The sequence below is a fragment of the Chiloscyllium punctatum genome, chromosome 44, assembly GCF_047496795.1.
Source record: "Chiloscyllium punctatum isolate Juve2018m chromosome 44, sChiPun1.3, whole genome shotgun sequence".
In the NCBI taxonomy this organism is placed as follows: domain Eukaryota; kingdom Metazoa; phylum Chordata; class Chondrichthyes; order Orectolobiformes; family Hemiscylliidae; genus Chiloscyllium; species Chiloscyllium punctatum.
The window spans coordinates 20,148,452-20,171,327 of NC_092782.1; the positions used below are offsets into that span (position 1 = coordinate 20,148,452).

Below are 22,876 nucleotides of genomic sequence, written 5' to 3' on the forward strand. Positions count from 1 at the left end.
GCCATAGTGTTAAAGGTTTAGATGGAGAGGAATTTGTTAAGTGTATACAAGAAAATTTTCTAATTCAATAAGTGGATGTATGTACTAGAGAAGGTGCAAACCTGACCTACTCTTGGGAAATAAGGCAGGGCAGGTGACTGAGGTGTCAGTGGGGGAGCACTTTGGGGCCAGCGACCATAATTCTATTAGTTTTAAAATAGTAATGGAAAAAGATAGACCAGATCTAAAAGTTGAAGTTCTAAATTGGAGAAAGGCCAATTTTGATGATATTAGGCAAGAACTTTGAAAAGCTGATTGAGGGTAGATGTTCACAGGTAAAGGGACGGCTGGAAAATGGGAAGCCTTCAGAAATGAGATAATGAGAGTCAAGACACAGTTGGAGGTGTAGTAGACAGCAAAGAAGGTTACCTCGGATTACAACAGGATCTTGAACAGATGGGTCAATGGGCTGAGAAATGGCAGATGGATTGTAATTTAGATAAATGTGAAGTGCTGCATTTTGGAAAAGCAAATCTTAGCAGAACATATACACTGAATGGTAAAGTCCTAGGGAATGTTGCTGAACAAAGAGACCTTGGAGTGCAGGTTCATAGCTCCTTGAAAGTGGAGTCGCAGGTAGATAGGATAGTGAAGAAAACGTTTGGTATGCTTTCCTTTATTGGTCAGAGTATTGAGTACAGGAGTTGGGAGGTCATGTTGCGACTGTACAAGATATTGGTTAGGCCACTGTTGGAATATTGCATGCAATTCTGGTCTCCTTCCTATTGAAAGGATGTTGTGAAACGTGAAATGGTTTAGAAAAGATTTACAAGGATGTTGCCAGGGTTGGCGGATTTGAGCTATAGGGAGAGGTTGAATAGGCTGGGGCTGTTTTCCCTGGAGCATCAGAGGCTGAGGGGTGACCTTATAGAGGTTTACAAAATCATGAGGGACATGGATAGGATAAATAGACAAGGTCTTTTCCCTGGAGTGGGGGAGTACAGAACTAGAGGACATAGGTTTTGGGCGAGAGGGGAAAGATATAAAAGAGACGTAAGGGGCAACTTTTTCATGCAGAGGGTGGTACGTGTATGGAATGAGCTGCCAGAGGAAGTGGTGAAGGCTGGTACAATTGCAACATTTAAGAGGCATCTGGATGGGTATATGAATAGGAAGGGCTTGTAGGATATGGGCCAGGTGCTGGCAGGTGGGACTAGATTGGGTTGGAATATCTGGTTGGACCGAAGGGTCTATTTCCGTGCTGTACATCTCTATGACTCTATGACCGATATGACTATCACTGACCTTAACCTGCCAACCGGTACACTGACTGACATCACTGACCTGAACCTGCAAAACGATATACTGACTGGCCACTCTATCACTATGTTTGATTCTGTGAACATTCTGCCTGAAGTACAGAGTGGAATAATAACTGGATCTGATTTTCTGAGATGTAGCCTCCCTGCAGGTTATGACTCCAGCATTTCTCTGTTATGAAAAGGGGGAGCTCCACATTTTCGAGACGAGATTCTGCTCAGGGTCTGGCCACAGTGGGTGGGTTTGAGTCTAGTCAGGATTTGGGTGGGGGGGTGAGGGGCTCTCAAGCAGGGTCAAGTAATGGCAGACATGGGGGTTGATTAGGAGGCACGTTGGTGAGGGCTGAGATCTGGTCCAGTTTGTAGACAACAGGAGGGAGAGGGTGAGGTCCAGCACTGAGAGGGGAGGGGATAGGGTGGAGACTAGTGTCAGTGGGAGATATGTCAGGTCTCCAGAGGCTGTTGGGTCAGCATGTGGAGGGTGTAAGTGTCTAGAGATGTATCGTTGGGGCTGTGTAAGCTAAGTACAGCGTTAGTTTAATAGTTACTCAGGAGTTAAATTATACCTTTCCTCAGTAAGTATTTAATTTAATTTCATCTGAACCCTCCAAACTATTTGAATTAAATGGAATCATTGAGAGTGTTACAATTGGGATTCCACAACTCAAAGAACAAAAGAACAAAAGAAATTTGCAGCCCAGGAACAGGCCCTTCGGCCCTCCAAGCCTGAGCCGATCCAAATCTACTGTCTAAAACTGTCAGTCAATTCCTAAGGATCTGTCTCCCTCTGCTTCCCACCTACTCATGCATCTGTCCAGATGCATCTTAACTGAATCTACCGTGCCTGCCTCTACCACCTCTGCTGGCAATGCGTTCCAAACGCCCACCACCCTCTGTGTGAAGTACTTGCCGCGTGTATCCCCCTTAAACTTTCCACCTCTCACCTTGAAAGCATGACCTCTGGTTATTGAATCCTTCACCCTGGGAAAAAACTTGTCTCTATCCACCCTGTCTATACCCTTCATGATTTTGTAAACCTCAATCAGGTCCCCCCTCAATCTCCTTTTTTCTCGTGAAAACAAACCTAACCTACTCAACCTCTTTTCATAGTTAGCACCTTCCATACCAGGCAACATCCTCGTAAACCTTCTCTGCACCCTGTCCAAAGCATCCATATCCTTTTGGTAGTGTGGCGACCAGAACTGCAGTATTCTAGATGTGGCCGAACCAATGTCTTGTACAATTTTAACATGACTTGCCAGCTCTTATACTCAATACCCTGCCCGATGAAGACAAAATGGACCTGAACTCCCAGATCTCTCTGCCCACCAACTTTTCCCAAGGCTCTGAAATTAGTCTTGACTAAGTGCATCATTTATCTGGATTGAAAGCCATCTGCCACTTTTCTGTCTAACTCTCCAGTCTATCTACATCCTCCTGTATTCTCTGACAGTCCCTTATGCTTTCTGCCACTCCATCAATCTTTGTGTCATCTGCAAACTTGCTGATCATACCAACAGTGCCCTCTTCCAGATTATTCATGTATATTACAAACAACAGTGGCCCCAACACTGACCCCTGTGGAACACCACTGGTCACCTTTCTCCATTTCGAGAAACTCCCTTCAACTACTACTGTTTCCTGTTGCTCAACCAGTTCTTTATCCACCTAACTAGAACACCCTGCACACCATGTGATTTCACTTTCTCCATTAGTCTACAGTGGGGATCATTATCAAACGACTTACTAAAGTCCATGTATATGACATCAACAGCCCTTCCTTCATCTAACAACTTGGTCACTTCCTCGAAGAAGTCTATCAAGTTGGTAAGGCACGATCTTCCCCGCACAAAACCATGTTGCCTATCACTGATAAGCTCATTCTTTTCCAAATATAAATAGATCCTATCTCTCAGTACCCTCTCCAGCAACTTTCCCACCACTGACGTCAGGCTCACTGGTCTGTAGTTACCTGGAATATCCCTACTACCCTTCTTGTACAGGGGAACAATATAAGCAACCTTCCAGTCCTCCGGCACCTCACCTGTATTTAAGGATGCCACGAAGATGTCTGTCAGGGCCCCAGCTATTTCCTCTCTCACCTCCCTCAGTAACCTGGGATAGATCCCATCCGGTCCTGAGGATGTATCCATCTTAATAACCTCTAGAGTACCCAACTCATCTTCCCTACTTATGCCAACGTGATCTAGACGAATCAAACTTCTATCTCTAATCTCTGGATTCATCATGTTCCTCTCCTCAGTGAACACTGATGCAAAATAATCATTCAGAATCTCACTCATTCTCTCAGGTTCGGCACACAGCCTTCCTTCATTATCTTTTAGTGGACCAATCCTTTCTCTAGTTATCCGCTTACTTCTTAGAAAAGAATAAAATGCTTTGGGATTTTCCTTAATTCTGCTCACTACAGCTATTTCATGACCATTTTAACCCGCTTGATACCTTGTTTAAGACTTGTCCTACTCTTCCGATATTCCTCCAGGGCCCCTTCTGTCTTCAGCTGCCTCGACCTTATGTATGCTTCCCTTTTCCTCTTGGCTAGTCGTACAATTTCTCCTGTCATCCACAGTTCATGTATCTTGCCCTTCCTATCCTTTGCCTTCAATGAGACATGCCTATCCTGCACTGCTGTTAACTTATCTTTGAAAGCCTCTCATATCTCAAATGTGACTTCCCTTCAAATAGCTGTGCCCAATCCACATTTCCCAGCTCCTGCCTAATTTTGATATAATTGGCCTTGGCCCAGTTTAGTACTCTTCCCTTAGGACCAGTCTCTTCTTTATCTATGAGTATTATAAAACTTACAGGGTTGTGGTCACTGTTCCCAAAGAAATCCCCCACCGCAACTCCTACCACTTGGTCCTGGCATGTTCCCCAATACCAGGTCCAATATGGCCCCTTCCCTCATTGGACTATTGACATACTGCTCTAGAAAACTCTTCTGGATGCTTCGTATAAATTCTACTCCATCCAGACCTCTGACGCTAAGTGTATCCCAGTCAAAGTTGGGAACATTAAAATCTCCCATCACCACTACTCTATTGCCTCTACATCTATTCATAATCTGTTTATCTATTTGTTCTTCTACCTCATGCTCACTGTTGGGAGGTCTTTAATACAGCCCCAACAATGTAACTGCGCCCTTCTTATTTCTCAGCTCCACCCATAATGCCTCACTACCCAAGACCACCATAGTGTCCTCCTTGATATCGTCCCTGACCAACAATGCAACTCCACCCCCTCTTTCGCTTCCCTCCCTATCCTGTCTGAAGCGTCTACATTCAGTTGCCAATCATCATGCCCTTCCTTCAACCAAGTCTCTGTGATGGCAATAATGTCATACTCCCAGGCACCAATCTAAACCCCAAGTTCATCTGCCTTACACACTATACTCCTTGCATTGAAGTAGATGGATTTCAGACCTTTTGTGCTCACCTGCTCACTGCCTATTCTTCCCTTTATTAAAGTTATTTTCATAATTCTTACAGTCTGCAGTCTCCACCTCGCTGTCTACTTGTTTTCTCTTCTGGTTCCCAGTCCCCTGCCACATTAGTTTAAAACCTCCCCAGCAGCAGTAGTGAAATCTCCCCCAAGGACATTGGTTCCGGTCTGGTTCAGATATAGACCGTCCCTTTTGTAATACAGAACCGGTCCCAATGTCCAACAAATCTGAACCCCTCCCTCCTACACCATCTCTCAAGCCACGTGTTCATCCTGCCTATTTTTTTTTCATTTCTACACTGGCGAGCACATGGCACTGGTAGTAATCCTGAGATCACTACTGCCTATCTACTCCCTTACAATAGAATCCCCTATGACTATAGCCCTACCAGTCTTTTTCCCACCCTTCTGAACAGCAGTGCCCGCCACGGTGCCATGATCTTGGCAACTGCTGCCCTCCCCTGGGGAGCCATCTCCCCGAACAGTATCCAAAATGGTATACCTGTTTTGGAGGGAGATGATCGCAGGGGACACCTGCACTGCCTTCCTACACTTTTTCCGTCTTTTGGTCACCCATTCACTGTCTCCCTCAGCAAGTCTAACCTGCGGTGTGACCAATTTACTGAACGTACTATCCACAACCTCCTCAGCATCACGGATCCTCCACAGTGAGTCCATCCGCAGCTCCAGAGACATCATGTGGTCAAACAAGAGCTGCAGCTGGACACCCTTCTTACAGGGGTAAGAGTCAGGAACGTCAGACACATTCCTAAGCTCCCACATCAAGCAAGAGACACATGCCAAACTCCCATCGACTCTTTCAAAATGAAAGTAAAGTCCCTCGACACTGTCCCCATCAAACACTTGCAGGACAGATACAGCCTGGGGTTCATTACAGAGTAAAGCTCCATTTACTTTTTTAAATTCTTGTAATAGACGCTGTCTGGGTGAGATTTAGTGAAGCTTCCTCTGTTCTTTTAAAAAGAACGTCAAAAATAATTATATGCTGGTGCACTGTATCAAAATAAAACACAAATTAACAGTCAACACAACTTTGTATCATGAAAATGAAACTTACTAATTTAAAATAACATTGTTCGGGTTTATGACACACCCCTGCTCCTGTGGTGCCCACCCCAGTCTCGATAGGACTCTGTACGTAGTCTGGCAGCAGATGAGCGACTGAGTCTGCAGTTGTACAGGACCACCACATGCAGCATCTCCACCCCAGATCCCCGATATAAGAGGAGAATCTGCCTTTATTGGAGGGGGCCCCAGCGGGGATGTCCACTGCCAGAGGGTAAAATGGTCCAGGCAGCGGGCGAAGGCATGGCACAGAGAGTGTACACCATCAGCCTGGATAAATAACACCTACATACTGATCGAAAGGGCACCAGGAGGATATCACTGAGATGGCTGAGAGTGTGGGCCACCATGTCATGGGGGAAGGGTCCATGGTGTGGAGCTGTTGTTGGGTTCTGGAGGGTTCAGTTCGTCCTGAAGTTGAGAGTGCAGTGGTCAGACAGAATCCGAAGAGCAGGAGATTCAACGGTTCAGGCAAAAACCCTTCATTAGGATTCAGGCTGTTAGCCAAGGAGGTGGACAGTTAAATGGGAGGGGGGGGGGGGGGGAGGGGGGGGCGAGGGGAAGGTAGCTGAGAGTGCAATAGGTGGATGGAGGAGGCTCCTCCAAGGTCGTGTGCCCTGATGTGCCCTTACTTCCCTCCAAGGCCCCAAGGGATCCTTCCATATCCGCCACAAATCCACCTGCACCTCCACACACATCATTTACTGCATCCGCTGCACCCGATGTGGCCTCCTCTATATTGGGGAGACAGGCTGCCTACTTGCGGAACGTTTCAGAGAACACCTTTGGGACACCCGGACCAACCAACCCAACCACCCCGTGCCTCAACACTTCAACTCCCCCTCCCACTCCACCAAGGACATGCAGGTCCTTGGACTCCTCCATCGCCGGACCATAGCAACACGACGGCTGGAGGAAGAGTGCCTCATCTTCCTCCTAGGAACCCTCCAACCACAAGGGATGAACTCAGATTTCTCCAGTTTCCTCACTTCCCCTTCCCCCACCCTGTCTCAGTCCCAACCCTCAAACTCAGCACACCTTCCTAACCTGCAATCTTCTTCCTGACCTCTCCGCCCCCACCCCCACTCCGGCCCATCACCCTCACCTTAACCTCCTTCCACCTATCGTATTTCCAATGCCCCTCCTCCAAGTCCCTCCTCCCTACCTTTTATCTTAGCCTGCGTGGCACACTTTCCTCATTCCCGAAGAAGGACTTATGCCCAAAACGGCGATTCTCCTGCTCCTTGGATGCTGCCTGACCTGCTGCGTTTTTCCAGCAACACATTTTCAGCTCTGATCTCCAGCATCTGCAGTCCTCACTTTCTCCTAGATATATTATTTCCATCAGGTATGTGACCTGCATTACGTAGCATATTTCGTGTTCATGGAATTGCCCTACCCTTTGGTCTCCTTCCAGAAATTGTCTGTCTTTTACCTGGACCTGATCATACTCCAGGACATGGTTGGCTTTCCCCCTCTGGGAGTGGTGGCTTTTGTCAGGGAGCCACTGCTTAGGAACAGGTTCCTCATCAAGTGTGGTTTGTGCTGGCTGAGGGAGCAGAGAGCAGATAAGTTGCTCAGCCCTGACATCTCGTGAGCATTCGAGGTGGCTAAGGTTTGCGGTGGGCTTCCGGACTATTACCTGAGGGTGGAACCAAACACAGGGGGTCCCTGGCACTGTGAGGCAGCAATGGTAACCACTGAACTACAGTGCACCCCATAGTGGTCACTGGTTTATTGTAGGAAAAACAGCCGCCAATTTGTGCATAGCAAGATCCCACAAATAGTGACTCAGTGGTTAGCACTGCTGCCTCACAACACCAGGGACCCAGGTCAATTCTCTGTGTGGAGTTTGCACATTCGCCCCCTGTCTTCCTAAATTTCCTCTGGATTCTCTGGTTTCTTCCCACAGTCCAAAGGTGTGTGGATTAGGTAAATTGGCTATGCTAACTTGCCCATAATGTTCAGGGATGTGTAGGTTACGCACATTAGTCACGGGAAATGTAGAATAATAGGGTAGGGGAATGGGTCTGGGTGGGTTACTCTTTGGAGGGGTGATGTGAACTTGTTGGGCCAAATTGCCTTTTCCAAACTTTAGAGATTCTATGATCCATTCTGAACATCTGCTTTCATGGCCATTGGTTAAAGGATCAGGACAGTAGAGAGAATTCTCCAATAGCAATTTTGAATGATTTAGCATCCACCCTGGAGGATAACTGACAATGTTGCAGCAGGAAGACAGTACCACTGACAGTGCAGCACTCCCTCAGTTACTCCGAAACTGTCTGAGAGTTACAACACACAAGGAGTACAGTGTACTAGGAATGACAATTTCCAATTCAGTAACTTTGTTTCTACCCCAGATTACTGAGGGGAGGGAGAGAGGAAATAGCTGGGGCTTTAACAGATATCTTTGCAGTATCCTTGAAAATGGGGGAGGTCCCAAAGGACTGGAGAATTGCTAATGTTGTCCCCTTGTTTAAGAAGGGTAGCAGGGATAATCCAGGAAATTATAGACTGGTGAGCCTGACATCAGTGTTAGGGAATCTGCTGGAGAAGATACTGAGGAATAGGATTTATTCCCACTTGGAAGAAAATGGGTTTATCAGTGTTAGGGTGACATGGTTTTGTCCAGGGAAGGTCATGTCTTACAAATCTAATGGAATTCTTTAAGGGAGTGACAAAGTTGATTGATGAGGGAAGGGCTGTAGCTGTCATATACATGGACTTCAGTAAGGCGTTTGATGAGGTTCCCCATGGTAGGCTGATGGAGAAAGTGAGGTCGCATGTACTAGCTAGATTAGATTCCCTACAGATTAGGTTAGATTCCCTACAGTGTGGAAACAGGACCTTCGGCCCAACAAGTCCACACCGACCCACCAAAGAGCAACCCACCCAGATCCATTCCCCTGCATTTACCCCGACTAATACACCTAACACTATGGGCAATCTAGCATGGCCAATTCACCTAGATGGATAGAGAACTGGCTGGGCAGCAGGAGACAGAGAGGAGTAGTGGAAGGGAAGTTCTCAAAATGGAGACCTCTGACCAGTGGCATTCCATAGGGATCCGTTTTGGGACCACTGTTGTTTGTGATGTACATAAATGATTTGAAGGAAGGTATAGGTGGTCTGATTATCAAGTTTGCAGATGACAATAAGATTGGTAGAATAACAGACAGTGAAGGGGACTGTCAGAGAATGCAGCAGAATGTAGATAGATTGGAGAGTTGGGCAGAGAAATGACAGATGGAGTTCAATCCGGGCAAATGTGAGGTGACGTATTTTGGAAGATTCAATTCAAGAGCGAACTAAATGGAAATGCCCTGGGGAAAATTGGTGTACTGAGAGAGCTGGGTGTTCAGGTCCATTGTACCCTGAAGGTGGCAATGCAGGTCAAGAAGGCATGCAGCATGCTTTCCTTCATTGGATTAGGCACTGAGTACAAGAGTTAGTAGGTCATGGTACAGTTGTATAGGACTTTGGTTTGGCCACATTCGGAATGCAGCATACAGATCTGGTCACCACATTACCAAAAGGACGTGGATGCTTTGGAGAGGGTGCAGAGGAAGTTCACCAGGAAGTTGCCTGGTATGGAGGGCACTAGCTATGAAGAGAGGTTGAGTAGATTATGATTGTTTTCATTAGAAAGACAGAGGTTGAGGGGGGACCTGATTAAAGTTCACAAAATCACAAGAGGTGTAGACAGGGTGGATAGCAAAACGCTTCTTCTGCAGAGTGGGGTACTCAATTACTAGGGGTCACGAGTTCAAAGGTGAAAGGGGAAAAGTTTAGGGGAGATATGCGTGGAAAGTTCTTTAAGCAGAAGGTGGTGGTTGCCTGGAATGCATTGCCAACGCAGGTGGTAGGGGTGGGAGCCATAGCTTCATTTAAGGTGTATCTAGACAGATACATGAATGGGCAGAGAGGAGAAGGATACAGAACCTTAGAAAATAGATGACAGCTTTAGATAAAGGATCTGGACTGGCGCAGGCTTGGAGGGCCGAAGGGCCTGTGCTTTTGCTGTAATTTTCTTTGTTCTTTGTTCTATCCTCTCAGCACCAAGCTCCACATATTCTGCACTAAACAAAAAAAAACCTGAAGAATTGCAGCTACTGGAAATCATAAATAATATCAGAAATTGCTGGGAAAACTCAGCAGGTCTTGCAGTATCTGTGGAGAAAAAGCAGAGTTAACATTTGGGAAAAGGTTGGTATTTATGTTAGAGAAGTAGCGGGAGAGGGTGAAGGAGTAAACAATAGATGGAAAAGGAGCCCAGAGAGAGAGAGAAACAGTTGAGTAGACAAGGAGTGGACAAAGACCAGCCTGGGAGAATGAAAAGCTGCTAATAGATTAGATTCCCTACCGTGTGGAAACAGGCCCTTCAGCCCAACCAGTCCACACCGACCCTCCAAAGAGTAACCCACCCAGACCCCTTTCCCTCTGACTAATGCACCTAGCACTATGGGCGATTTAGCATGGCCAATTCACCTGACCTGCACATCTTTGGACTGTAGGAGGAAACTGGAGTACCCGGAGGAAACCCACGCAGACACTGGAGAAATGTGCAAACTCTACACAGACAGGCACCAGAGGCTAGGATCAAACCTGGGACCCTGGTGCTGTGAGGCAGCAGTGCTAACCACTGAGCCACCGTGCCACCCCAAATGGTGACCCTTAATGACTAACAAGGCCTAGGGTGTTGGGGTCGGGGGAAGGACTTGAGAGAAGATGTTCAGGCCCTAAAATTGTTGAACTCAATTATTGAGTCCAGAAAGCTGTAGACTTCCCAAGCAGAAAATGAGGTGCTGTTCTTCCGGCTTACGCTGAGCTTCACTGGAGCACTGCAGCAAGCCTGAGACAGAGGTAGTTGGCCAAGGAATACGGTGGTGTGTTGAAGTGACAGGCAACTGGAATCTCAGGGGCATTTTTGCGGACACAATGTAGTGAGGAGGGAAGCAAGAAACAGTTTGTGTGGAAGGCTGACAAGGCAGCCTGTAAATCACAGTGGTGGGGAGCCTTCAATTGAGAAACCCTCTTTGTGGGCTACCACACACACACATTGTCAGCTATTAATAGTCCCCACTAGCCACTATTCATTCTCCCAGGCTGACCATTAACCACTGCTTTGTCTGTCCAAATATTTTTCTCTTTCTGGGTTCTGTCTCCAATGATCATTTAAGTCCTTCCCCTTCTCCCCCCACACCTACTTCAGCATTCATACCAATGTTTCCTAGCTACCATCAGTTCTGAAGAAGGGTCATTCGACAAAAAAAATGTTAACTCTGCTTTCTCTCCACAGATGCTGCCAGACCTGCTGAATTTTTCCAGCAATTCCTGTTGGGCTCCATATATTCTGACTTCATGTGTGTTTTTAGAGGAAGATTTTATAAAGTTTCATCAGCTCCCAGTTCTGTTAATTTCTAAGTTGTTCTTATTTCCAATTTTCAGTTCCTCTCCCACGACATCCCACTTTTTGACAGCATAATTTCTGATCTCTTCCCGGGGGTCGTTTTGCCAACTCGTCACCATGGCAACCTGGAGATTACTATCCAAGAAACCATTAAAGGATTTAATCTTCAGCCTTCACCCTGGTTCATTGAAAAAATCATTCAGGTAATGAATAGGATGCCATTGAAAGTGTTGTCTCCAGACTGGGAATGAATAAGATCCGCGATTTTACTGGGGCTGGGGAGACAAAGAGGGAGACATTTTGGCCAGAGCTTTGATTTCCAATCTAAGGGATGAAGGTTGGCTATTTTGTCACTGCCTCCCATCTAAAGAGGTCTGTGAGGTGATCTTTGCTCTATTTAGCAGAACAATCTACTTGATCATGATATAGCCCAGGCACCCACTCCAACTCCTCAGATGAACCCCAACTTTATTCAACACATGATATATAAAAAAAATGACTTGTATCTCATAAGAGCAGTGATCCTAACACTGACTCTTGAGGAACACCAATCCTTGAGGAACACTGTCTATCATCCCACAGCTGAAAGTACCCACTTACCACATCCCACTGTTTTCTGCCCTTAAGTTGACTTTATCCAGTAAGACCTTTCTATGCCATGAGCCTTGATTTTGTGAACCAGCCTTTTATACAGTACATTGTCAAACACTTCCTTAAAATTCATATAGACAACATCCACCATGCTTCATTAACCTCTGTTAGATCACCAAAATACTTAATTACACTTGTTAAGCACAATTGTGCCTTTTACAAATCCTGAATTAACCCAAACTCTCTGTGGGCCTGTAGTGTCCTCTCTAATCATTGATTCTAAAACTTGATGTTGATCTTGAGGGCCTCACTCAGAATGTCCATATATCTGTCTGTTGAATCATGTTTAGCACTTTCCACTTCTTTGACATCTCCCCCATATTGAGGGAAGACTGGAAGATTTTCACAAACCCTTCCACTCTCTCCACCACCATTTCCTTTAGCAAACTGTGATGCATCCTGAAAAGGTGACACTAAGGCCTTGTGTCTATCAATTCTCAGCCCCATCCACCAACTCACTTTCTGCAGATATTTTGTCAATATCTTCTTCATTAGTAACTATTCATACCAAGGGGAAAATGCCAAAGTTACAGGATTGATAATATACACCTCATCTCTATAATGTTGATCATGATAACTGCAATTACTGTCAAAACCCACCTAGTTCATAAGGGAAGGCAATCTGCTGGCCTCATTTGGTCTGCTCTACACATGATCCCTGACCCACAGAATTATGGCCGATTCTGAATTGTCTTATTCATTCATAGGATGTGGGTGTCACTGGCTTGACTAACATTTATTGCTCATCCCTAATTGGCCAGAGGTCAGTTAAATGTTGAACACATTGTTGTGGGGCTGAAGTTACATGTAGACCAGATCAGGTAAGGATGGCAGATTTCCTTCCCTGAAGGACATAAGTGAATCAAATGGATTTTCCCCCAACAATGGTTACTGTCTCTGTGAGATCATTTTGATTTTAGTTATGCATTTCATTTCTTCTTGAATTCAAATTACACCACCTGCCACTGGTGGGATTTGAAACCATGTTCCCAGAAAATTGCCCAGGGTGCAGGATTACCAACCTAGGGAAATTGACACTTAAATGGCTCAGGAAGTGATTCTGTTGAAGAACAGTTCGGGGTGAGTAACAACCCAGTGACACCAACATTCCATGAAAAAAAATAAAAGAACGACCTATCAAACAAAGGACAAAGTTCTGAAGAAGGGCCATTGAAATGTTTACCTTGATTCTCTCTCCACAGATACTACCAAGTTTTTCCAGCAATTTCTGTTTTTGTTTCCATTAAAGAAAAAATGTTCTCAGTCATTATTCTCACCTTGTGCAGAGGATCCCACTACGCTGTTTACTATTTCCCTGCCAATGGAAGACACTTGGGGTTCCCTTTAACATTGACTGCCATTCTATTGTCATACTCTCTCCTCTTCACATTTGTTTCCAACCTTCTTACTGGAAGAATTCACTCAACTTGTAACTTTTCTATTTTATTCTCCTGGTGTGGAGTTATGCTCTCATTGCTGGCTTTGTAAGTCTCTAGCAAAACCCCAAGGTGCAGGAAGGAATAGTTCTCACTGTGACAATTTCTTTATCAAGTAGCTTGTCTCCTTCAGGTTGGATGGAAATGAACAGCTTTAATTGTTTATGTCCTCAGATTTACGAAATGATGTTGGTGCGCCATGGCTTCATGCTGGTTGGGGGCCCCCTGGGGGGTAAGACCTGTGCCCTGAAGGTCCTGGCTGGTGTGCTGGAGCTGCTGGAAGAGAGGGGCCTGATGGATGAACATAGAGTGCAGTATGTCATCATCAATCCAAAAGCCATCAGCATGAGCCAATTGTACGGCAGCTTTGATCCAGTGTCTCACGAGTGGAGTGATGGTGAGTCCAACCCACGGGTGAAGATGTACATAGAAATGAGCTCATTTCCAACCAACTCAGTCATTACACAAACAAATCATTCTGGAACTCATCTCACAAGAAGAACCATAACCATAGGATCTACAGCATGGAAACAGACTCATCAGTTCAATCCGTCCACTCCGATCATGTTCCCAAATTAAACCATTCCCTGCTCCTGGTCCATATCCCTTGCCTATTCATGATATGGAGATGCTGGTGTTGGATTGGGTTGTACAAAGTTAATAATCACACAACACCAGGTTGTAGTCCAACAGGTTTCATTGGAAGCACTAGCTTTCAGAGCACTGCTCCTTTATCGGATGGTTGTCAACCTGATGACAACCACCTGATGAAGGAGCAGCCCTCCAAAAGCTAGTGCTTCCAATTAAATCTGTTGGACTATAACCTGGTGTTGTGTGATTTTTAATTTTGCCCATTCGTGAACTTATGCAAATGTCTTTAAAAATGTTGGAACTGTGTCCACACCTACCACTTTTTCTGGCAGTTCATTCCACATATGAACCACTCTCCGTGTAAAAAAGTTACCCCTCATATCTTTTTTAAATCTTCCTCCTCTCACCTTAAAAATATGCCCCCTTGGTTTTGAATCCCCCACCCTATGTACATCCCTCATGATTCTATAAACCTCAGTAAAGGTCACCTCTCAGCCTCCTAAGCTCCAGTGAAAATAGTCACAGTCTTTCCAGTCTATTTTTATATCACAAGCCCTGTATTCCTTGTAACATCCTTTTCGGAACCAGTCTAATAATACCCTTCCTATAACAGGGCAAACAAAACTACACACAATAAAAAAAAGGATGATGCAAGAAAGTCTCTCAAGCCTCAGGAGCAGTTGCAATTTCCATGCTCCTCTAAGTCCACTTTTTCAGATGGCCCTTGCATCTAAAATTTAGTTATCAGAAATCATCCACGTTGCAAGTGGCTTTGTTGAGGACACTGCAGAGAGTGAAAATGCCTTGTGGACAATTGATAAGATATTAAGCTTTAAATTGCTTGAACTGTTTACCAGGGTGAATAGATTTGAAGAGAAAATATCACACCAGGTAGATAGGATTTTCACCAGTAGTCAATGACAGGAATTAAAGGCAAAAAATAAAGACAGAAAAAAAGCATTACCAACCTAGTTACATCTTTCACAAATGTTTAAAATCCAAATGTCCTACAGACATATCTTAATGATGGGCTTTATCAATAGTGAGATTTTCCAGGGAATATGTCAGGACAGGAAAGATATCCACTCTCCTGCAGCTGTCTTGGTGCTGGATGTCAGAATTAGGGACTGGGATAAGCCACCTTCTGAGCACTCCAGGATTTGCTGACCTTTACAATGAAGAATAATTTCAACATCCATCAGCTATCCATGTGAGGGTTTCTCTGGGAAGAGTTGTGTTACCTAACAGCGCGCTTGCTTAATATCCCAGACTATCAATGTACCCACCGACCGTTTCCAGCTAGCGCCTCCTCTGTCCAGTAGGTGTAAGGTATTGTGGAGTGTCGAACACTGTGATCTAGGAGACTGGTAAAGCTTTGAATGCTGGTTCATGAACCTTTTCTGGATTTGGTCTGCTAATTGCTGCACTGGAGAGAATCATCGAAGGAGGACATTCAGACCATCAACCTCAGTGCTATCCCACTGAAGGAGGTCACCTGGTGTTTATTTCCCACCTGGAGCGCTATACATTCTTCTTTTTTGGGTAGTGATCCAATCCCCTTGAGAAAATGGCTCTACTAGAGCTGCCTCCCCTTCCACTCTCAGGTGGAATGCATACCCAATCTCAAACAGTGTGAGCAGATTTCTCCTGGTGTTACAATTGCTTCTTTTTTCCTTCAATCTGTATTCTCTGATTCTTGATCCTTCCACCACTGGGAATGGTTTCTCCTTTTTTTATTCTGTCATGCTCCCTTATAATTATGAGCCTCTGTCAAATCTCCTCTATTCCTCAGTATATATTCTTAACCACACTCTCAATCTGTCCCACCACATTCAATAATTAATGCACTGATAATGCTAGGTCTCTTTGTTACTGCACCCTCTTTAAATTTGAACCCTTTATTATGTATTGCTTCTTCATATTCTTCCGAGCAAAATGAATCACTGCACATTTCTCTGCATTAAATTTGATCAGCTGCTTGTCTATCCCACCTCCTTTGTCCTTTCAAAGTTTGCATTATCCTCCTCACAGCTGACAATGCTTTCAAGTTTTCTGTAGTCTCCATGTTTTGAAATTTTGGCATCCACACTAAGGTTGAGGTCATTAATATGTATCGGGGGAACAAGGTTCATAACACTAACTTATGGAGAACTCTATTATGAACCTTTCTACAGTCCAAAAAAATACAATCACCGCAACTCTCTAATTCCCATTATTCAGCCAATTTTGTGTCCATGTATTATGTCAAGGGTGCCACAGTAGCTCAGTGGTTAACACTGCTACATCACAGTGCAAGGGACCCAGGTTCAATTCCAGCCTCAAGCGACTATCTGTGTAAAGTTTGCACATTCTTCCAGAGTCTGCATGGGTTTCCTCCCACAGTTACAAAGGTGTGCAGGTTAGGGTGGATTGGCTGTGCTAAATTGCCCATTGTGTCCAGGGGTGTGTAAGCTAGGGGGGTTAGTCATGGAAAGTGCAGGCTTATTTGGTAGGGGGGAAGGGTCATAGTGATGATGGGCTGAATGGCCTGCTTCCACACTGTAGATGATGTTCCTGTCCATTTTATTACATGAGCTTGAAAATTTCTCAAGTTTATATTGTGACGTTTTATGAAACGATAACAACTTGTTCTGAACAAAGCTATTCAAATATACAAAGTGGGAACAGGGATAAACCATTCAGTCCCTCCAGCTTGTCCTGCATTTAGTAAATTCATGGCTGATCTGATTGGAACAGCAAGTCCTCATCAATTCTTGCGTATCCCCTTTAACATTGCACTCATTTGCTTATCCAGAATCCATCCACCTGCCCCGTTAAAAACAGTCACAGACCCTGCTCCACCACCTTCTGAGGAAGAGAATTCCACAACTGTCTGAGAGATAAAAGCCTCCTTAATTCTGTCTTAAATGGGTTGCTGCGCATTTTAAACAGTGACACCTAGTTCTAGATTCCTATCGGGGGAAACATTCCTTCCACATCCACTGGTCAAGTTCCCTCAGGATCTTATATAGTTCATTTCAATCACATCACTTTCTTAATCTCCAACAGATACAAGACCACCCTGCCTAGTTTTTCCTCATAATTCCAGGTATTCATCTGTTAAACCTTCTCTGAACTGTTACCAGCATATTTACATCGGCAATAAATACACTGTACACAGTACTCCAGATGTGTCACAGAATCAAAGAGATCTTCACCAGCAAAGACAAAGGCCCTTCTGTTCATCAAGTTTGCACCAGTCAAAAACAACCACTTCTCTAATCCCATTCACCAGCACATGGCACATAGCCTTGTAATGCCTTGGTATCACAAGTGCACATGTAAATACTTCTTAAATATACTGAGCATTTCTGCCTCTACCACTCTGACAGACAGTGAATTCCAGATTCCCAACACCTCTGGGTGAAAAAGTATTTCTTCACCAAACCTCCTGCCCGTACCTTAAATATGGTTATGGATCCCTAGGGGAAACATTTCTTCCTGTGTACCCTATCTATGCCCTCATAATTTTATACAGCTTCATCATGTCCCCTGTCGATATCTTCTGCTCTGAGCAAAACAATCCCAGTCTGTCCAATCTCTATTCATATGTGAAACTCTCCAGCCCAGGCAATATCCTGGTAAATCTCCTCTGCACCTAGTGCTGTCATGTCCTTCCTATAATGTGGATTCTAGAACTGCACACAGCACTCTAACTGTGGCCTAACCAACATTTTATACAGTTCCAGGATAAACTCCCTGCTCTTAAACTCTATGACTCAATTAACAAAGGCATGTATCCTATATGCCTTCTTAACCACTTTATCTACCTGTCACACTACCCTAAGGAATTGGTGAACATGCACATCAAGGTCCCTCTGATCCTCGGTGTTCCTGGGTCCTACCATTCACCATGCATTCCTTGCCTTGTTTGTCCCTGCATACATGCAACACCTCACATTGATCCACATTGAATTCAATTTTCCACTGATCAGCCCATCCGACCAAGCAATCTATATCCTCCGATATATCCTCCAAGCCTGTACCTCCTCACTATTTACCACCTCACGAACTTTCATATCATCAACAGACATATTGATCAACCCTCCTGTGGTCTCACTCGTGCTCTGTACAACTAAGGTATAACTTTCATATTCAATTCCCCTGACAATAAACAATATTCGCTTTCCTAATTACTTGCTGCAGGCTAGTCTTTTGTACACTGGATCCTGACACCCAGATCTTTCTGCATCTCAGAGCTCTGCAACCTCTCACAGTTTATAGAATATGCCTCTATCCTTTCTGCCAAAATAGACAATTTCATATTTCACATTTTTCCACGTTATTCTCCATTTACCACAACTTTGTTCACTCACTTAACCTATCCATGTCTCTTTGTAGCTTTGTTATGTCCTCATCAAAACTTATTCTTCTCTCTAACTTCATGTCATTGTCAAATTTAGTTTCCATAACTTCCGTCCCTTCACCCAAATCATTGCTAAAAATAAGGAAAGCTGAAGTCCCAAAATTCTTCTCAGTGATATAACATTTGTCACACCTTACCATTAGAAAAAAATCAACTTATGTCCCTTCTCTGCTTCTTTTTTGCTGGCCAATCTTCTACCCATGTCAATATGTTACCCTGTACCATGACTGTTTGATGTGATACTTCATCAGTTGTCTTCTGAAGACCCAAATACAATACATTCACAAATTCCCCTTAACTAACAGCATATGTTACTTCTTCAAAGAACTTGATAAATTCAGTAAATATTTATTTCCCTTCAATGGAACTGTGCCAATTCTGCCCTCTAATATCTTTACTAATAGTTTCTAACATTTTCCCTGTGACAGATGTTAAGCTAACTGACTTAAATTAATGGAAGAATAATTAATTTATTGTCAAATATATCTTGAAGATACAGTGGAAATGTTTTGTCACCACAATCTGGCACCATTTTGAGATACAATAAGATTAAATACAAATTATTTAAGTAAGAGTTCATCTTCTGATCAAATTGGGGTCTCAAACACAGCTTTAGGGCTTCTGCAAGGGGTCTGGAAAGTGTTTCAGTCCTCAAGGAATCCTGCTCTGGGAACAGTAATTCCAACACCAATGTCCCCGGAGCCACTGACTCTGCTGTCACTGCCACCTTACCGACACAACCAAGAGCACAGGCTCCAGGTCTCCCAGTGCCTGGAGTCCCCACTTCAGGCATTGGCACCACCCGGAGTCTAGGCTCAAGGCCAACCACGACCACCACCACCAAAGAGTCCTGGTCCATGCCACCAACAATGCTGTGATGTGCCTGGCCGACACCACCACCACCAAAGAGTCCTGGTCCATGCCACCAACAATGCTGTGATGTGCCTGGCCGACACCACCATCACCAAAGAGTCCTGGTCCATGCCACCAACAATGCTGTGATGTGCCTGGCCGACACTACTCCAGACTCGAGGATGAAGAAAGGAAGAAGAAAAGAACAAATACAAAAAGTGCATAGAGAAACGATGCCTCTAGTCTGAAGCAGACGGGCTCCAATGAGCCTGAACACTGCCTACCGTGCTGGTGCCTTTTTGGATTTGAAGTTTTCTGCTTCTGCCTCCCTATCCTTTTGAATAAAGGACTTACATTCGCAATCTACCAATCTAATAGTACCTTCCCGGAAGCAATATTGACTTTTCATCATTCAGTTTTACATGTGGAGGAAATGATGGCGTAGTGCTAGTGACTCTTAACTAGTAATTGAAAGGCTCAGGTTAATGCTCTGGGAGCATGGCTTCAAAGGCACCAAAGCAGCTGGTAGAATAAAAGTACACGGAACAAGTCTGGAGTTGAAGGACAATCTCAGCAATAATGATCATGAACCTACCAGTAATTGTTCTAAAAACAGACCTTTAAGGAAAGGTATCTGCCATCCTTACCTTGTCTGCGTAACTCTCGAACCACAGCAATGTGCTTGACTTGTCATTACCCAACAACCAACGAATTCATTCCTCAAGGAACAGAGCTGACCAATCAGAATCACCATGCTAAGTTTAAAATATAAATGAAGCATGACAGTTAGCTGTCAATCATCATTAGTGGCAATGCTTCTGACAACAGAACCCATTTTCCAACCAATCAGCAGCCTCCTCTCACGCAATAAAAATGTCGATTTTCCCCTTTCCCCTTTCCACTGGTACCCTCACAAATTTTCCTGATGGATGTGAAACAAAAAGCTTTGATAAGAAGTGTCTTTTCACAACAATATGAAATACTTAACTCTATAAATTATCAGTAATCTCCCTGGGAAATTCAGCTTTTCCAGCTTTAATCCCTCCTTTGCTGAACCTAGAGGTGGTCAGTTGCAAGTGATTTGAACTAGAATTGGAGATTTTTTAAAATTTCAGTTTCTTAGCTGACCCTCGAGCAGTACTGACCCTCTAGCAGCACAACGCTCCCTCAGCACTGACACTCTAACAGTGCAGCAAGTCCCTTATTACTGACCCTACAGAAGTGCAGCACTACCTCAGTACTGACCCTTTAACAGTGCAGTATGTCCCCCATTACTGACCCTACAGAAGTGCAGCACTACCTCAGTACTGACCCTTTAACAGTGCAGCATGTCCCCCATTACTGACCCTACAGAGGTGCAGCACTACCTCAGTACTGACCCTTTAACAGTGCAGTACATCCCTCATTACTGACCCTACAGAAGTGCAGCACTACCTCAGTACTGACCCTTTAACAGTGCAGTACATCCCTCATTACTGACCCTACAGAAGTGCAGCACTACTTCAGTGCTGACCCTTTAACAGTGCAGTATGTCCCTTATTACTGACCCTACAGAAGTGCAGCACTACCTCAGTACTGACCCTTTAACAGTGCAGCATGTCCCCCATTACTGACCCTACAGAAGTGCAGCACTACCTCAGTACTGACCCTTTAACAGTGCAGCATGTCCCTCATTACTGACCCTACAGAGGTGCAGCACTACCTCAGTACTGACCCTTTAACAGTGCAGCATGTCCCCCATTACTGATCCTCCAGTAGTGCAGCACTACCTCATTACTGACCCTGTAATAGTGCAGCACGTCCCCCATCACAGATCCTCTAACAGTGCAATGCACCCTCAACACTGATCCCCTGACAATGCAGTGCTTCCTCAGTCCTGATACTCTGAAAATGAGGTGCCTCTTTGACCCTCACTGAAACAGGTAGTCTTGCAGTTGAGCAGTTGTGAAGAGCCACAGCTTTTCTCAGTAAACCATGGAAGTGAAGGAGACAACACTGAGGAATAAAGTGAGTACACCATTGAAAAGTACCCTCTCAGCAGACACAAAGAAGTTGTGATGTAAAAGGTACCCAGTGTGTTTTGATGAAACATTTGGATGTTTTGAAGACTTTTTATCACATCAGCACTGACCTAGTGATAAGTCAGAGGCATATTGTGAATAGGAGATTAGAAACTCTTCTCAGAAGACAGAGATGATACCAACTGCAACATCAGCCACTTGCTGAGGAGTGGAGTGAAGGCAGTGCTGAGGGGGCAGTTTGTGGCAGGTATCAAGTCTCTTTCTGATATTTAACTGGAGGAATTTACTGCTTATCCAATAGTGAACGTTGGACAAGCAAGGTGATAATACAGAGCCACTGGCAGGTCGAGAGAAGCAGTGCTGAGGTAGAACTGGGATTGTCAGTGTACATGGTAGAAAATGGCATTGCACCTTGGAGTGATGTGACCCTGGACAGTGTACCCAAGTGATACGAAAGGAGGAAAGGCCACCGGAGGGAAGGATCCAGGAGAGGGAGAGAGGAAAACAAAGGTAAAGAAGGGGAATAATAAGGTGGAAATGGAAGTGATGGGTCAGGTCTGGAGGAGCAGCTACAGTGCATGTTTGTCTATTGGAACAAAGCAGGTTGAATAGGTCAACACTTGGCTTAGCATAGGGTACAAGAGAACAGCATGTCATTAATGTAATAGACATTCTCATAGATGGATACATTGAGAACCTGAATAAAGGAGCAAAAAATGGTTCCTTTGAGACACCCTCTGGGAAAAGGGACAGGTTCGCCTCTGTGGATCCCCGGTAGACCAATGATATTCCCATAATTCCTGAGAAGCCCATCATAGAGCTGGAGGGAACATGTACACTCATATTCTTGAGTTTATGATGACCAACAGGCTCCAGAATAGTAGGACAGAAGGTGGGCTTTTGACTGTCTACAGGGCCAGAGAATCTAATTGTCAGTAATGCAATGGGCTCAACTCACAAAAGACAATTAAATATATCCCCAGTTCAGCTGGGAGAGATCACAGAACTGGTACAAAAGCAAAATATTCCTGATGATAGAAAGCAGAAAAGCTCATAGTATTGGCAAAGAGAGAAAGCTAATGTTCCAGCTCAATGGTTTTTTCATTCAAATTCATCAAGCTGAAACGTTAGCTGTGATTGTCTCTCCACAGTTAGTGTCTGACCCATAGAGACTCTCCAGCATTCAGACTAATTTTGAGGCACTTTTATATAACAGCTGGGAGCCCCACATGTTCCAACAATGAATCACAGAAAAAGAGGTAACACTGTATTTGTCTTGGACAGGAATCTTGGCTAATGTGTTTCGGGAACATGCCACCAGTCTGACCAGTGACCGGAAGTGGTGCATCTTTGATGGCCCCGTGGACGCAGTCTGGGTGGAAAACATGAACACAGTACTTGATGATAACAAAAAGGTAATGGACACTGGAATGCAGCCTATATTCTGACAAACATCACTTAAAAACAATCAGTGAAACAGAGAGAGGGACTGGAGGTGAGATGGTACCTATATCCAACAACATCACATGTCTTGATATCCTGTAACTATCTTAAAATTACTGTTTCAACAGAAAGCTATACTATGATACAACAAATATTTTACGGGCATTTTAATCCCACAGATGCTTCAATGCTGCAGATTCATTAACAGTACAGATACT

The 22,876-nt window shown here is 44.5% G+C and overlaps 1 protein-coding gene across 3 annotated transcripts in view; it reads left to right on the forward strand.

Moving 5' to 3' along the window:
- LOC140466786 (dynein axonemal heavy chain 3-like) overlaps positions 1 to 22,876 on the forward strand; it is a 601,941-nt gene that overhangs the window by 352,065 nt on the left and 227,000 nt on the right. For all 3 annotated transcript variants that reach the window (XM_072562421.1, XM_072562422.1, XM_072562423.1), the window contains 3 exons: positions 11,298 to 11,462; positions 13,521 to 13,743; positions 22,500 to 22,630. In XM_072562421.1, the coding sequence (XP_072418522.1) occupies positions 11,298 to 11,462; positions 13,521 to 13,743; positions 22,500 to 22,630 (519 nt within the window). The remainder of the gene's footprint in view (positions 1 to 11,297; positions 11,463 to 13,520; positions 13,744 to 22,499; positions 22,631 to 22,876) is intronic.